At 43.3% G+C, this 16,476-nt stretch overlaps 2 protein-coding genes across 2 annotated transcripts in view; one reads left to right on the top strand and one right to left on the bottom strand.

Annotated features, from left to right (window-relative positions):
- The window catches only part of cuedc2 (CUE domain containing 2), a 203,847-nt gene that overhangs the window by 66,419 nt on the left and 120,952 nt on the right, over positions 1 to 16,476 (bottom strand). The gene's annotated exons all lie outside the window — the stretch shown is intronic.
- Positions 1 to 16,476, top strand: part of spock2 (SPARC (osteonectin), cwcv and kazal like domains proteoglycan 2) — a 58,220-nt gene that overhangs the window by 19,344 nt on the left and 22,400 nt on the right. Inside the window, exon 2 of the mRNA XM_083775775.1 lies at positions 6,122 to 6,161. Within this exon, the coding sequence (XP_083631901.1) occupies positions 6,122 to 6,161 (40 nt within the window). The remainder of the gene's footprint in view (positions 1 to 6,121; positions 6,162 to 16,476) is intronic.

Below are 16,476 nucleotides of genomic sequence, written 5' to 3'. Positions count from 1 at the left end.
CATCACCATCATGAGTCATGCTTCCGTCACTCTAGGCTCTGAGTCACCTCTACTCAGTAGTAGTACCCACACAGAGGCACTAACCCCCCCCCCCCCCCCCCCCTCCCCTCCCCACTTAAACGTTCTATCTCGCAGGCTCTCCTTTGTTGTGAGCTCTCCCAGCCACCAGCAGAGTAGAGTAGACTGCTGCTACCTGCTGGCTGCTGCTGATGCAACGTACTAATGCAGTTCTCAAAGTGGGGTGATCCAGGGACTCTACAAGAGCTTGCACACCGTTGCATTTCTCAAAAAGAAAGTAAAAAAGGCAGAAATTCACTCAGATATTCGGGTCGTGAACGCAGCAGACTGGAAACAGCTTAAGGGTTCCGTGAGGGGGTTCTAAATTGACCCTTACAAGTCTGTATCTCAGACAGTGAACCTTAATGAACCCTGACGGGTGCATTTGGTTCCATTTGTACACTGTCAGAGTTATGGTGGGTGTCCTTGAGGCGTGGCGGCAATAGCTGAGTGGTTAGAGAGTCCGCCTGGGGAGCCAGCCAGAGCCCGTGGTTGTCCCAGGTACCAGGCCAGCAATGTGTCGATGTGTGTCCCTGAGCAAGACTCTTAACCCCAAATTGCTCCCCGAGCACCATAGAATGGCTGCTCACTGTGCTTAGTTGTTATAGGATGGGTAAATGCAGAGGACGAATACTATATATACATATAATGTGACAGAAAATACCCCACAGGAGTGGGGATTATTCTATTCTATTCTATTGAAATTTCCTGTCCACATATACCGACGGCAGTGATGGACAACGTACTCTAACCCCAGTACAAAGTATAGACGGTCTGTCTGCTGCTCAAAATATTACTCAACTACTACTAGTGAAATAAGTTCAGTCAAGCTCAGTCAAATTTGTACTGGAGTATACGTAAATGTGTAAGTACTACAAAGTACAAATGACAAAGTAAGTTTTATTTTAAATATCAATGCATTGCTGTGTGAACCAAAAATTACAAATACTCAAAAAAACGTACTTAAATGCCGTACTCAAGTACTTCATTACTGTCCGCCACTGGCCGTCATGTACAAATAATCAGGTTCAACCTCTCCCGCCTCCTAGCCAATTAAAACCCAGACCAGCTAGCCCAGAACACGTTTGAGGTGAGAAGAAGAACAGTGTGAGAAAGATCCGGAGAGTGTCAGCGTTGCATAACATGTGATTGCTAATCAAAGAAGACTAGTATGGATGGACTGCCCCTGAGAGTGTTTCCAAAGATGTCAGGAAAGAAAACAGTGTGGTGTATTTGGAATCTGGCCCACTGACTAGGGGTGTGACAGTTACTGAAAAATAATAGATCATTTAATAAGATAATCCAGTGGTTACCAAACTTTTCAGGTCGAGACCCAAAAGAGACAAGAGAGATTAGATGTTTGCCCGGGGGCCCCAACTAGTGAAAATAGCACACAACGCGTCGCTTCGCGCTGCGTAGCGAGCTTGTAGATTGGCTATTTTCACTAGTTCTTATTTATATATTTTATTTAATTATGGAATGTCTTAGATTTTGTTTTAAAATTCATGAAATTATTACAAAAAACTATTTGAAATATATAATTAGTAAATGTAGTTACCCTAACCCACTGTTTGGGAAACAGTGAGATAATCGATTCATAATCCCTATGTTAGGCATAATTGAAAATCTTTCAATGCAATGCAATGCAATGCAAAGCTTGTAGAATTGGCTGTTTGCCCAGGATGCCAATGCCCAAAAGATGGATGCCAGGTTGAACGTGGTTCAAAACCCTCTCTCTAATCTCCTCTAGTATTACAAGACATCTTGTCACCAACACATTGGCTGACAGCATACATTACGCTCAAATGTGGTCATTTTTTACCACCGTTGTGCCAAATCTGCCACGGCACCCCGTTTCCAATCCACGCTACAGATTTTCCGCAGACGCGTCTCAGGATGATACATTTCCCCCGCCGAATGTTTTTCTCTGTGACCTTTTCTTCATAAAAGTCATTGATTTCCCGTCGCGGCACAGTCGCTCGGCGGGACACTTTTCCCCATTGGTCTTGGCAGAAACACAAATACAGATAGGCTGCTAAATAATGCAACAGCTGGACCATCAATAAGGGGGACATGACATGAGAGGCGTCAGATTAATGGTTGTACACTCCCGGGACGCTGCCCTGAATAAGTGTGACTCCCGTCACGCTTCGACAAGGTTGAACCACATCGCGGAGCACCATTCATTCACGACACGTCACACACAGACAGAAATAGAAGAGAGGGATGTTTTTAAAAAGGTGTTATGGTCCCACCACCACCAAGAACAATCACCTACTAAAGAACCATTTGAATTAGTGCATTTTTTTAATTAATTAATTCAAACCTTTATTTATTCTCGAAAGATATTGAGGTCACCCTCATTTGCAGTGTCGTCGAGATACAACATACATAATACAACATTTCAAAGCAATAAATATGTGTGTGTGTGTAGTGTACATCTCAGATCATCATTCATCACACGTAAGGGGTGTGCTGAGTCTCATGTTTCGGAGCCCTCCCCCTCCCGTCATTATAGACACCACGCAGTTTACTGTAAGTTGATTTTGTTGTGACAGACGCAGCTGGGCAGAGAGATGGGTCTGAGAGAAAATGAACTGATGAGGCCCCTGCAGTGCGCAGCACAGCGGAACAGTGGTGTGTGGACCGGGGGAGGATCTTAAATAGTTGAATCCTTGCCAAACTAAATAAAAATATTTACCTCCATGTGAAATAGAACCGGGTGTAGAGAGCGGTTCACCACTTTGTGTTTATGGGCGCTTCTCATTTCACTGTGTTGTGTCGGGAGTTTATCACCTAAGCAGAGAGACGTTTGGCATGGCCTTTCGGTACAGTAAAAGTTTTACGGTGATGAATGCTTTACGGAGTATATCTTCACTAAGGAGCCCCGCTTGTGAATATACGAGAGGACTAGCATTTATTGTTTCAGATGCAGCAAAGTGTCAATAAGGCTTTATCATTGTTTACTTTTATTATTCCATGATGTCTACAGAAAATGCTGCGTCTGTATTTCGCGTAGTAGTTGTACTGCAAGTAGTATAGTATACGTTTTATTATTATTTTCAGGTCCAGTGTTATTATATAGGCCCAACTGGCCCATATCAGGGTTTGTAATTCAGTATTTTAGCTGTGACGTGAGCGCCCCCTCCTGAGATACTTCCGGGTCCTACTTTTGTGTCGCTTTTGTGTCCCCATGGAGTTATACTGTGACGCTCCGTCGGACTAAATCTGAGACGAAAACAACCACGAAAGTCTCATTTTACCGCTTTCAACAAAGCTGCGCTGCTCTCCAAAATCTGGCTGTGACAGGCCGTCTGCCCCACATGGAATACTATCGCCATTTTATTTGATTGTGTCAACTAAATCCTCATTAATGCAAACTAGATTCAACATACTCAAGCCTGCACACATTGTAAATATCCCCCGAAATATTTTACAGAGCAAATGGACTGTTGCCACCTTCAATAATAATGATAATAATAGTCTTTATTGTCTCCACATCATATATTTTTGTTGTCATGGACACTTGTACAAAACATTAATAATTCTACTCGAGTTGGAAGCATTAAGACCCATTTTAACCCTCTATGGCTTCCTTTCTGAAAAATAACGTCAATTTAAAAAGATTCACGCGTTTAGATATTCTATTTACAATGGGATGCGGACGGGAGCTGGTGCCACTTGGACCCGGACGTAACGTAGCACTACAAAATGACGTCCGACTTAAATACTGAATAAGACGAGTTGTACCGACGTGCCTTCAGAATAATGACACTGACCCATCCAGGCGCCACAATGACACCTAATTGTAACATATACGACAGGGTCAAGCCATTGATCGAACACTCAATCGACTTGTCCTAACCACGCTGCGCATGAGCGAACAGGGCGAGCAGCGTTTCACCTGCTAAAGAAGAACCGGTCGCTTCGTCTATACTTGACAACCTTTTTGCAGACCTGGGGTAACTGAATAGAATAGAGGGTAAAATGCAGTGTTATTAGGCAGTGCTGGTAGACCCCATGGTGTGGTGGACAACTGATCGTTTCTACCGAACGTTATGGTAGAAGAGTATAATATAGTACATCTGCAGTGGTTGGAATTGGTCTACATTTCTAGATTTAGATCCCACTGTGTCAGGTAGGAAGGACACCTATTGATTGCATTGTAAGTAAGTAGCCTCATGTGGGCCATAGGGCAGGAGCCTATCTCCTGTTTCCTTAGCGCGAGACGGCTTTATGTACCCCAAATGCAACCCTTGATTCTGAGTGCCAAGCGGGGAGGCATCAGTCTTTGGTATGACCCAGCCAGGGATTCAATCCTGACTTCCCAAACTCGGGGCAGACAATAAAGTCATTTGAAGCACACCAGATTGGACGCCAGATGCACCACCATCATTATTGCAGTATCATTGCAGTTACCTCTGCTTCTCTGTCGGGAGATGGAGACAGCGGACATAAAACGTGTGGATTGTACTGTAGTTTAAAGATAGCCACGTACTGTAGAAATGAGTTGCTAATGTAGTTATCATGTACATACAGATACAGCACTGCTACTTCTTTCTCACAGAGAGAGTGTCAAACCTTTATTTATGAAGTGTAGGCTGATTATTACTAAGCAATGTATGCCAGCCATTCCCTGGCGTCCCACACATTCGAGAAGTTCAAGTGGCCCCTGCTGGGAACCAACTCATGTATGCACTTTGACGAAAGCCTCATGAGCATGGGGAGAACTTGCAAAAACGTCACACAACCGTCTCTTGTGAAGCACCCTGCGGTGCGCTGAGCCACCACGCCAGCCACCGACATTTACACATATTTATGTGTGACGGATCAGGCTTAGATTATAGTCAACGATCTAGTTCTGTCTTTGACACACATTAGTTTGTATTTAATACTGAAATTCACAGTCCTCCGAGGGCGTTTGAACTTTGAATACGCTTGCCTATAAATGGATAATGAAGTAATGAACTCGCATTTCACATTATGTGATGTTTCAGGTTACATCTATTAATGGGTCGTGTGTCGGATATAGTATTCCCAATATCAGATCTTTTTGATCTGTACTAGACCGCTAGCGATAACTATTACCCCCATCCCTACAGTTCACACTACTGTATGCAACGAGAGGCTGTTATTTTCCTTCATTATAATTATTTCACTTGACGCATTAGTGTCGGGCATTTAACACTGAAACGAAACCAGTCTTTTGTGAAGAACTCATATGATATGTTGTGTGGATTCTCAATGTTTATCGAGTGCAGCTTAATGACGTGCATCTGAACTTGCTCTTTTCTTCTCCACTGACTCTGAACTTTCTTTTTCTTTCTCTTTCCTCTGCCTTTCGTTTCCCCAGGAGGTAGAGGTCAGTTACTCTCATACGCACAAACACTCCTTGTGTGTGTGTGTGTGTGTGTGTGTGTGTGTGTGTGTGTGTGTGTGTGTGTGTGTGTGTGTGTGTGTGTGCGTGCGTGTGTGTGCCTGTGCGCGCGCGCATGTGTGCATGCACGTGTGCGTGAATCCTTGTCATTAATAACTCATTTTCACTGCTCTTTCCTGCCTTGCTTTTATCATGCCCTGTCCTCCACCCCAGCCGCCTTCCCCTCCACTCGGTGTCTTTTGATTTCGATTAGCACAATGAATGTTCTAATTAAGTCGGCAATAGGGAGAGGAGCCACATCGAAAGCAGGGCCATAACACCATATGTATGTCTGGCATGCACAGCATACTGCAGGCACCGCACGGTGCGGATAGAGATGGACTCATTTCCATGCAGGGGCAGCTATAGCTATAGCGCAGTCACTGCGCACATCCATCTGTGTTCCCTGTGATTCACTTAACCCATGAATCACACTAACTGCAGGTGTTATTGCTCACGTTATTGCCATCGTGGCGGAGTAACACGTAGGCTAATCTTCAAGGGATGTGACTTATGCTAGCATCTCTGTATAATTCAAACATGTCGCGTGTGCACTCGTGTCTCAAGCATTAACATAATGTTTAATAAATGACGGATGCTTCAATGAGGTCTCTCTCACACACTCTCTCTCTGCGTGTTTTTCTGCAGGATGACTATGTCCGCACCGAGGACCAAGGCTCGAATGAAAGTAAGTCTCACACTCACTTAACCTTATAAGTTCTGCTCTCTTTGCATACTGTGTATATCAATAGGCTATGTGCATAAATGTAGTCCCAGCTTCCAAGGAGGTGGCACACCTGTTCCCATAGCTTTCCTTTCCTTCAGTCATTCCCTGAAGAAGACCTTGGTTGGTTTCTTTTCAAATAATTCTTGCATCATGACTACGAACTCGTGTGTGGCCTTTTTCATGTCAACAGCCTGACCTCCCACTCCCCGACTATGTTCTACATTCCTTCATTTTGCTTTTAAGCGGCAGAGATGCTTTTTTTAGACCCTGCAGGCCTCTCCTTGACTCCAGCGATGACTGCGGCAGTAATTGAGTCTCTGGCAGATGAAATCATGACACGCTACGGAGTCGTCTGCCCCAGCCATTGTCCCTTGATTTGCAGCTTAAATGAAGCTGTCTGAATCACAGTCCATTAGCACGATATCCCACGGTTTAATGAAGGCCTAATTATGGCTTAAAATGAAAACATTGAGAGAGAAAGTAGAGAGAGAGAGAGAGAGAGAGAGAGAAGGGGGTGAGTGGAAAGAAGAAATGGATTGGGGGGGGGGGGGGGGGTGGGGGGGGGTCTAATGTGGTTTAATTAAGTGTAAAGTGACGTAATGTTAACATTATTCCTGCCAAATGTAAATCCATTAAGCGTTGAGGATAATTCTGGTGCTGGAGGACAGAGCGACCAGACAGAAAGATGATGGATGTTGCTGGAGGGAACAAAGTGTCTGTACTGTGGTAAAGACTGCAGGGAGGATACGCTGCTGACACAAATACACAAATACATGCCATCAATGTGCAGCTACTGTAAATATGTCGGAAGTGGAACTGTAAAATGCAATGCAATAATATTATCGCAGAACTCCTTAATCCTTGAATTGGTTGTATTGCCATGGTTATGTATATAGAGTCAAGTTAAAGCAGAAGCTTGGAGCAGAGAGGTCAGGGGAGCGTGTGGACACTTTCTCTACCGATCAATGGCCTTTCAATCAATGGTCAACGGTCAGAAATATGATCTATCATATGATCGGATCGGCGATTCTGGACGACCACCGAATCGACCGGCTCGACTCCGGCCACAGCGCTCCCTCTGGTCGTCGGTGACACCTAGTTTAAAGTCGGTCGGTCTGACGGTTCTCGAGTTACAGGAACTACAGACACACGTTCATTTATAGGATTATTATATTGATACCGTAATAATATATGTGATAAATATATCACATCCGATCCGATATTTATACTTTTTTATAGAACGCTGTCGCTCATGCCATATCACAATGGTACAATATCCAAAATCACAGACAATATCCAGTCTAACATCAGGATATGGATATAATTGATACTAGGGATGTCCCGATCACGCTCTTTTGCTCCCAATCCAATTCCGATTATTTGAAAATGACATGATCTGCTCTGATTTCCGATCACGTGATCGCGTGTGTGTGTGTGTGTGTGTGTGTGTGTGTGTGTGTGTGTGTGTGTATGTATGTGTGTGTGTGTGTGTGTGTGTGTGTGTGTGTGTGTGTGTGTGTGTGTGTGTGTGTGTGTGTGTGTGTGTGTGTGCGCTCGTGCGTGCGTGCGCGTGTGCTTATGTGTGTGCGTGCGCAGGCCCTGCATTGATCTGACTGTCTTTGCAAGGGGGTTAATGAGCCATAGGAGCCATCAGACGACATGTGTCAATCTGAAACATCACTAAATCACTGAGATGTCTTCACTGTGGAGCCTGCGGCTGGCTGGCTGGCTGGCTGACTGCTCCCACAGCCCAGCACAGTCAATACTCAATGCATGGAGCAAGACAGAGCTCTGCAACTGATGCAATTATCATTACCAAAAGTGGCAAGCAACTAAACACACTCACTCAAGTACTGTGCTTTAAGTACAATTTTGAGGTACTGCCTTTCTTTCTATACGTTATACTATACAAATCAAATATTTTTTACTTTTTACCTTTAGTTGCAGGTTACTTTGTAGATTTAGATTATTATTTCAAAACATTTAAGTCCTATTTTAGTGCAAACTCACAATGAGTCGGGATGCGATGCGTTGCATTGTGAGCGTGTACATTACGTAGATCGGAAGATTAGAAAGAATTTGATACATTTTGCACAATGAATACTTGAATTTCTGTTCTTTAAGTGTATTGATTTGATACCAATAATGTACTTTTACACAACAAAACTTTTGAATACAGGCCTTTTACCAGTAATGGAACCTTGAGTACTTTTTCCACCACTGATTACATTCACACGTCACAGCTCTGCACTGAAGCGTGTAGTGTGTTGGTGAGTGGTGGAAAAAGTACTGAAATGTTTTACTTAAGTAAAAGTATCAATACTTCAATGTAGAACTACTCTCTTTAAGTAAAAGTCTGGAATTCAAAATGTACTTGAGTAAAAGTACAAAAGTATTGGCATCAAAATGTACTTAAACTACCAAAATGTAAAACTATTCATTGTGCAAAGTGTCCCATTTCAACTTTTTAAATGTATAAAAATCTTTTGAAAATAGCAGATGTACATACAAGCTCACAGGGGAGCTTGTAGATCTGCTATTTTCGAATCGCCGAATGTATAGGGTTGAAGTAGTTAATGTATGTTTTGTAATTATAATCAAAATCTACAAAGTAAATAACTAAAGTTTTCAAATAAATTTAGCAGAGTAAAAGTACAATATTTGGATCCAAGATGTAGTGGAGTAGAAGTAAAAGTTTTGGAAACTAGAACTGCACTCTGTCGAGTGCATACTTGCTTGTTGCACACTAGTAGGCCATAAATGGCCAACTAGTGCTTTCGACCGCTGTAAACTGTCAAATCTCAGTATCTCTGTGAAGGAACGTTTGAAATGTATAATTATTAACTATTTTCTACCTACCTACTTTATGCATATAAACACCTATTATTATTAAGTATGGTTCAAGTTTCTATCTATACACTTTTATCGATGTAGATATATTCTGGATCCCTTTTTAGTTTTTTAAAGAAAAATAAATCATTGATATGTGATGAAGAAAAAAAAAGGTATATAAACTGAATTACAATATACGTATACATATACTATATAGAGTATGTAGTTGTAAGTTGATTAGCGGTATACTGTGGTTACTTTGCGCCAAAAACCAAAAAACAGCAAATCTGTGCTGGGACCAGATCACATAAATGACCATATGTCTTATGTCATCATTTAGAGCTAGTCATACATATACACACACCACATACTCTGGTCCCAGCAGATCAGGCACAATTTGCTATTTTATTTTACTGATTATGTATATAGTATACGTATGACTAGCTCTAAATGATGACGTAAGACATACGTATACATATACATATACTATATAGAGTATGTAGTTGTAAGTTGATTAGCGGTATACTGTGGTTACTTTGCGCCAAAAACCGCGACAGCCACCCGCCATTTTATGCGTATGCCAATAAAACAGCAAATCTGTGCCCGGTTTGCTGGGACCAGATCACATAAATGACCATATGTCTTACGTCATCATTTAGAGCTAGTCATACATACACACCACATACTCTGGTCCCAGCAGATCAGGCACAATTTTCTAGTTTATTTTACTGATTATGTATATAGTATACGTATGACTAGCTCTAAATGATGACGTAAGACATAATGGTCATTTATGTGATCTGGTCCCAGAAAACCAGGCACAGATTTGCTGTTTTATTGGCATACGCATAAAATGGCGGGTGGCTGTCGCGATGAACGAAGACCGGGCGAAATTATTACTTGCGCGCTCTGCTTGCGCAAGTAATAAATATTCAAACGTATTGGAAATAAATATTCCAATAAAGTAGAAATACCTCAGAATTGTTGTACAGTACTTAAGTAAACGTACTTAGTTACTTTCCACCAGTGGTGGTGGTGGACTGTCGGGCAGAGGTCAGGGCAGTTTGCACTCCATCTCAACGGTCAGTTTGTCAGTCCAACATCTCCCCCTGTTCAATGATTTAATCAACATCCTCTCCAGATAAATGGCTGGCTGGAGAGAACAGCTGCAATTTGGGCACATGCAAGCAAGCGCACGTCCGTGCACTTCAATGTGTGCGCACACACACACACAGACTACGGCTACGCACACATACTGTAGGGCAGTGGTTCTCAAACCTGTTCATGTCAAGAACCCTCTAAATTACACTAATTAGCCCTGCAGACCCCCCCCCCCCCCCCCCCCCCCATTTGAAAATATATGCCAAGGACCCCATAAGAGAAGATTTTTACGGCTCTAGCAGTGATTTTCGTTTCAAGGGCCCTCCTCGGTTTGACCTGAATTAGGCTACGGTCCCCTATTTAATGGCATTTCTATCTCTGGGACCCCCAATGTATATTGTAAAATAAAAGGTGATTTAACTCTGAGAGTGTACAGACCCATAAGGGTCCATTTGGTTACTCTATCATTTAGCTGGGGACCTCCTGGAAGTCCCTCAAGGACCCCTAGGGGTCCCCACATCCCACCTTAGGGAACCACTGCTGTAGAGTACTTTCTTACGTATTTACTTACTTTCTTACTTATTTCCTTTACTTATTTCCACCTGTACTGTGCAATGCATATACGTACGTCGTATATACATACGCATACATACTGTACTGAATGTATGTGAGTACGTCATAGCTTGGCATGGCCAGATATATCACTGCGTAGATATTAGGAACTAATATGTGGAACTTCAGTGCGGAAGATCTAGTTCCAAGGTGTCGTTACAGATTTAAACGTAACAGCACTCACCTCACTTCACACCCGTGTGAAGTGAGGGGCACTCTTATCATCGTACATACATCCTCATACATCATCTCATTCCGGCCATTCAGAATTTGCGTCCTCACCTTCGTTTTCAATGTTTGTGTTACGCAATGTTTGTGTTTACGCAACAAAATTGTCAAAATCTTGGTTACTACTGAGTGGACACTCATTATCAATAGCATTTAATGTTTGTGTTAGGACAAAGTTTGTGTACTTTGTGTACACAAAGTAGGTTTTCAAATGATTGCACGTGCGCGCGCACACACACACACACACACACACACACACACACACACACACACACACACACACACACACACACACACACACACACACACACACAATCATTTGAAAACCCCTGACTTAATCCTTGAATTCATTGTATTGGTTGTAGAGTCAAGTTAAGGCAGAAGCTTGGAGCAGAGAGGTCAGGGGAGATTGTGGACACTTTCTCACCAATCAATAATCAATAAGTGAATCAATGGTCAACTGTGAGCAGATCACATTATCTGCTGACTCAGCAGCCCAGGAGGTCTAGAGTTTAACACCTATACTGGACTTTATTGATAAGTGATATCAGTCCTGGGCTGAACGCGCGCACACACACACACACACACACACACACACACACAACATTTGAAATATTTATTTATGTCCACATAATCAGAAGTACAGGAATACCTTGTGCAAAGGACATAAACACTGCCAGTGCAGTCAGACAATAGGAAAACAGTACATATAAGACGGAACATTGCTACAGAGGGTGCTACGGGGCGGCGGTGGCTCAGGGGTAGAGTGCCTGGATGGTAACCGTAAGGTTGCCAGTTCGAACCCGGGCTCCCCCAGAGTTACTGTCGAAGTGTCCTTGAGCAAGACACTGAACCCCTAATTGCTCCCGATGTGCTAGTTGGTGCCTTGCATGGTTTCCGCTGCCATCGCTGTATGAATGGGTGAATGTAATGCACAATCTCTGTAAAGCGCCTTGGATAAAGGCGCTATATAAATGCACCATTTACCATTTACAGACAATACAGTTGAGGGGCTTCCTATAATGGCTGATACTGAGCAGTACGTTGCTAACTGTTTGGCCCTCCTTTTGGAGAGGCTGGCCATTTGAAGGTCCCTCACAGTCACCACCAACTTGTGCCTATAGGGCCTAGGCTATACCCAAAGTAACTAGTAAACTAAAAGTTGACATCTGTAGCCTAACTGTGAGATACACACACACACACACACACACACACACACACACACACACACACACAGCGATGAGTAAGCCGTGGTGAGATAGCTCTGATGACATTAGAGGTTGTGACTTTGTAAAGAGGGGATAAGATGGTTCGCGATGATGAGGATGTCCGCTGCCTGTGGGGATTAGCCGCATGCTAATCTGAATTGGATTAGACTGGAGCATGGGGAGGCTAATTAACAGGGCTTTGTGGCAGCCATCTTTTCTGGGACAACAGCATATAGGAGCTGCTTACTGTTATCACACTGTAGGCACAGAGGTGCAGGCCCAGGGCAGACTTTGATCGCAGGGACGCAACTATCCATTATGTCCTCAGCGGCTGTTCTGTTGATTAATGATTAGTAATCAATAGATATTTATAAATCGTTGCGATAGGCTTTTTGGAAGATAGATGGATGAATCTATATGCAAAGAATCAACACTATTTTATATTTATATTTATATATATATTTAGGATTCCAATTCAAAAATAGAAAAAAGTAATTCAGGATTTCAATTCAAATATAGCAAAAATAGCTGATCTACAAGCTCAAAACTCGTCGCAGTGGGACGCGTTTTGAACTTGTAGATCGGCTATTTTTGCTATGACAGAAATTTGCAATGTGGCACTAACTATAGTGGCCCTCTGGAGTGAGTGTGGAACTATAGTGGCCCTCTGGAGTGAGTGTGTAACTATAGTGGCCCTCTGGAGTGAGTGTGGAACTATAGTGGCCCTTTGCATCTTCAAAGTTTCCCACATACATCATCTTATTCTGGCCAATCACAATTTGCGTCCTCACTTTTGTCTTCAAAGTTTGTGTTTACACACATTGAAGACAAAAGTCTTAAACACTCAAAGCTGGACGTAATAGGTGCCCAACAGCTGCCGTCCGCTCCCACGTTACTGCACTTTTAGAAATGCCGCCTGTTGCCATGTTGGCTTGCTTATCTGTCCTCTTCTGCGTCAGCCAGCGTGCTATTTTCAACCCTATAACTGGACCCTATAACTATTACAATTACAATTTAGGCATTTAGCAGACGCTCTTAATCCAGAGCGACTTACATTAAGCAAGAACAAAAGCATGGGAATACATCACATGAAAGCATTTATCATGAAACATGCGTAAGCTAAGAAGTAACAGTGGAATATCTATATAATGAAACTATACATATATACTACTATGCTATTATGTACTATGGCGTGCTATGACTATATACAATGCAATTATAGTGCTGTCTACATAACATGCTATAAGTCTATCAAATGCTATCTAAGTCTACGGAAGTGCTATCTAAGGGGGTAGGGTAAGTGCTATGGGCCATGATGGAGTCTGAAAAGGTGTGTTTTCAGACTACGGCGGAAGATTGGGAGTGATGCTGCAGTTCTGACTGCAATGGGAAGTGCATTCCACAGTTTTGGAGCCAGAAGGGAGAAGAGTCTGGGACGTGTGGAGCGTTGTCCCGGCGTTTTTAGTGAGGGTACTTCCAGATTCCCTGCGTTGGCTGATCTGAGTGCGCAGGAGGGTTTGTAGGGTTCAATCATACTTGCAAGATATGGGGGAGCCATACCTTTTGGCGTGTTTATCAGCGATCGCGCGGGCTATAGTGGAGATAAATATTCTGTGACTACTTGAAAGGCAAGGAAAAAGGAAAAAGAATCGCTGGCAGGAGGTGAATCATTTACAGTATGAATCTATTTACTCCGGCATGCAGTGAATGAGTTAAGGGGAAGGAGAGACCGATGTGATTGAACGACCGACCGGGGAGGGAGGGACAGACAGATAGACAGACAGACAGACAGACAGACAGGGCGTGAGGGAGGGAGGGAGGGAGGGAGCGTGAGAGGAAGAGTGATTGTGATTTCCCAGAAAAGAAGAAAAAGGGAAAAAAGGGAAAAAAAGGCAGATTGAGCTGCAAATCACACGGCTCATTCCAGAAATGATTCCCGGACCACCGTGAGTGAGTCTGTTGCCATGGGAACGTCATCATTGCAGCGCTATGCAGGGCAGGCGCTGCTTTATTAATCCGTGGAAGCCTGTTAAAGTTGACGTGAGGCTGAGACATGCAGCCACCTGACTGTATGTTTCTCTCTCTACAGTATACCATGTTGTTTCTACCTCATCATGACGCCCTGTAAGCTTGTAGATCTGCTATCTCTGCTTTTTGAGGGGCTGCTATAGCCCCTCCTATGCCCAGCTTTGTGTGTTTGTACCACGGAAATTATTTGATTGGCTGAGCACGGAATGTGATGTATGATGATGTGTGTGATGGTGTAGGTCGGAATATCTTTCAACATGGAATCGATTATGATAATAGAATAATTGCGATCAGAGATGATGTAATGTAATAATTGTGACAACCCTGGTATCTCTGAGGACCCCCTATGGGTCCCGGACCCCCTGTTGAAGACCTCTGAACTACAGTGTACAACACCTTATGCACAACACCTTATGCTTCTACAATCTACAGTATACCTACACTGTAACAACACCACCATAAATTTAATGCTTCTATACATACAACAAGAGCACAACAAACGCAGCCACCTTATGCTTCTCTAGCCACAACAGCACCACGCTACATTGTGGCTGCCTGCTAAGTGCTAACCTATGCTACTACATTTATTATTGTCTCCACCAGGCCGAAGGCATGGGGATGGGGAGAGAGTATGTTTTGCACTCCGTCCGTCCGTGTGTGTGTGTGCGTCCGTCCGTCTGTGTACAGCTAATCTCCGGCACCGTTAACCCGGTTCGATGCCAAATTTTGCACACACACTCCCTGGATGCCAACGATGAACCTCTGCCCCAATTTTTTCCAGAACGGCATGTTATAGCGCCACCAGGAGGCCGACTTTTGTAAAACACATTTTTTTATATTACTCCTCCAGATTCTGTCCAAAAATCCCATAAATCGTTATACAGTATCTCTATAGTCATATGTTCAAGACGGATCTGTCCGATATTTCATATTCCATCCTAATTGGCCAACATCGGCTTTCAAAGTTTGCAGGATTGGCCCGTTTTGAACAAAAAGCCTCAGATCATGAACGCAGCGTGCAATTTACGTGAAATCTTTCACTGACTTTCCTACTAGGGCTGAGGAATATAATATCCCAGAGATTTGCCGAAGAGGGGAAAAAAGAGAAGACCTCTATAGTGTAAACCCCCAAAGTATATAGGGTTTAATAAAGTATGATTCTGCAAAATGTTTTTTTTTTCTTTTTGCTGACACAGCTTTACAGTGGACACCTTCCTACAGTATGTCTACATTTACACCCTCCACCTGGACTCATTATACCTCCTCTTTTCCCTCCCTCCACCTGGGCTCATTATACCTCCTCTTTTCCCTCCACTCTCTACCCTGTTCCCCGTTCCCTCTTCAATACTTTGTCATGTCACCTTTATCCTCCTGCATACTATAGCCCAAGAGAGTACAGCCACTCGTTTCTTGTTTTTCACATCCCGTCTCGTCATTGTTTAATAAATATATAAAGTTTCAAAGCATGTTCAATTTAATGATCAATTAATCGATTGTGTTCCAGCTTGGATCAACATAGTATTGTATATAAAGTAGTTTATGTTTCTATTTTGGCGCTCGATATCACAATTTTGCTTACGGTAAATTTTTGAGGGGGCGCCTCTAAGGTCGCATTCATACCAGAGAGCTTTGCTGCGATTAAAACGAATCCTGCTGCGCATTGTCAGAAAGTGCGCTTCGTTTGGCAGGTGTGAAGGCTCATTCGAATCCTAATGCGCAGCAAATAACCGCATTTTACTCCGTCCAAAAACGTGGGTTTCGCTTCGCTTCGAATCGCACTTGACTACGATTCGGTGCAGGTGTGAATGCAATCCGCAGTAAATAAAGGAAATGAAGCAAACATAATGTGGCGGGTGAGGAGCTGAACACAGTTGGAGACGGTTAACCGTTAAGGCATATTTTACGCAGCGCAAAGATGTCCCGTTACTGTGGATAGACGTGGTCGAATAAGGAGACTGAAGCCCTGATCGAAATGAGGACGTGTAGGCTACATTAATCAATTGCTTAAGAAAACACATAAAAACACTGCAGTGTATTATAGCCTACATAATATTCTGTCTGTCTGTCTGTGCGTGCCGTAAACATGGAGTGCTGTCACTGTGTGGGACTGGGGAGTTATATCAGTGCGCTCATGCAGCGCTGTGCCTCCATGCCCAAAAGAACAGTGTGTGGCGGCTGCGTGCGTAGAGAGAGAGAGAGGGGGGGGTCCCAGGCGGCACGACACACGCACGTTATGAGTGTAATTTTATCACCATAGATTTCACTGT

This window comes from Protomyctophum parallelum (genome assembly GCF_964188405.1).
Source record: "Protomyctophum parallelum genome assembly, chromosome: 10".
In the NCBI taxonomy this organism is placed as follows: domain Eukaryota; kingdom Metazoa; phylum Chordata; class Actinopteri; order Myctophiformes; family Myctophidae; genus Protomyctophum; species Protomyctophum parallelum.
This window is presented reverse-complemented; position numbering and strand designations above follow the sequence as displayed.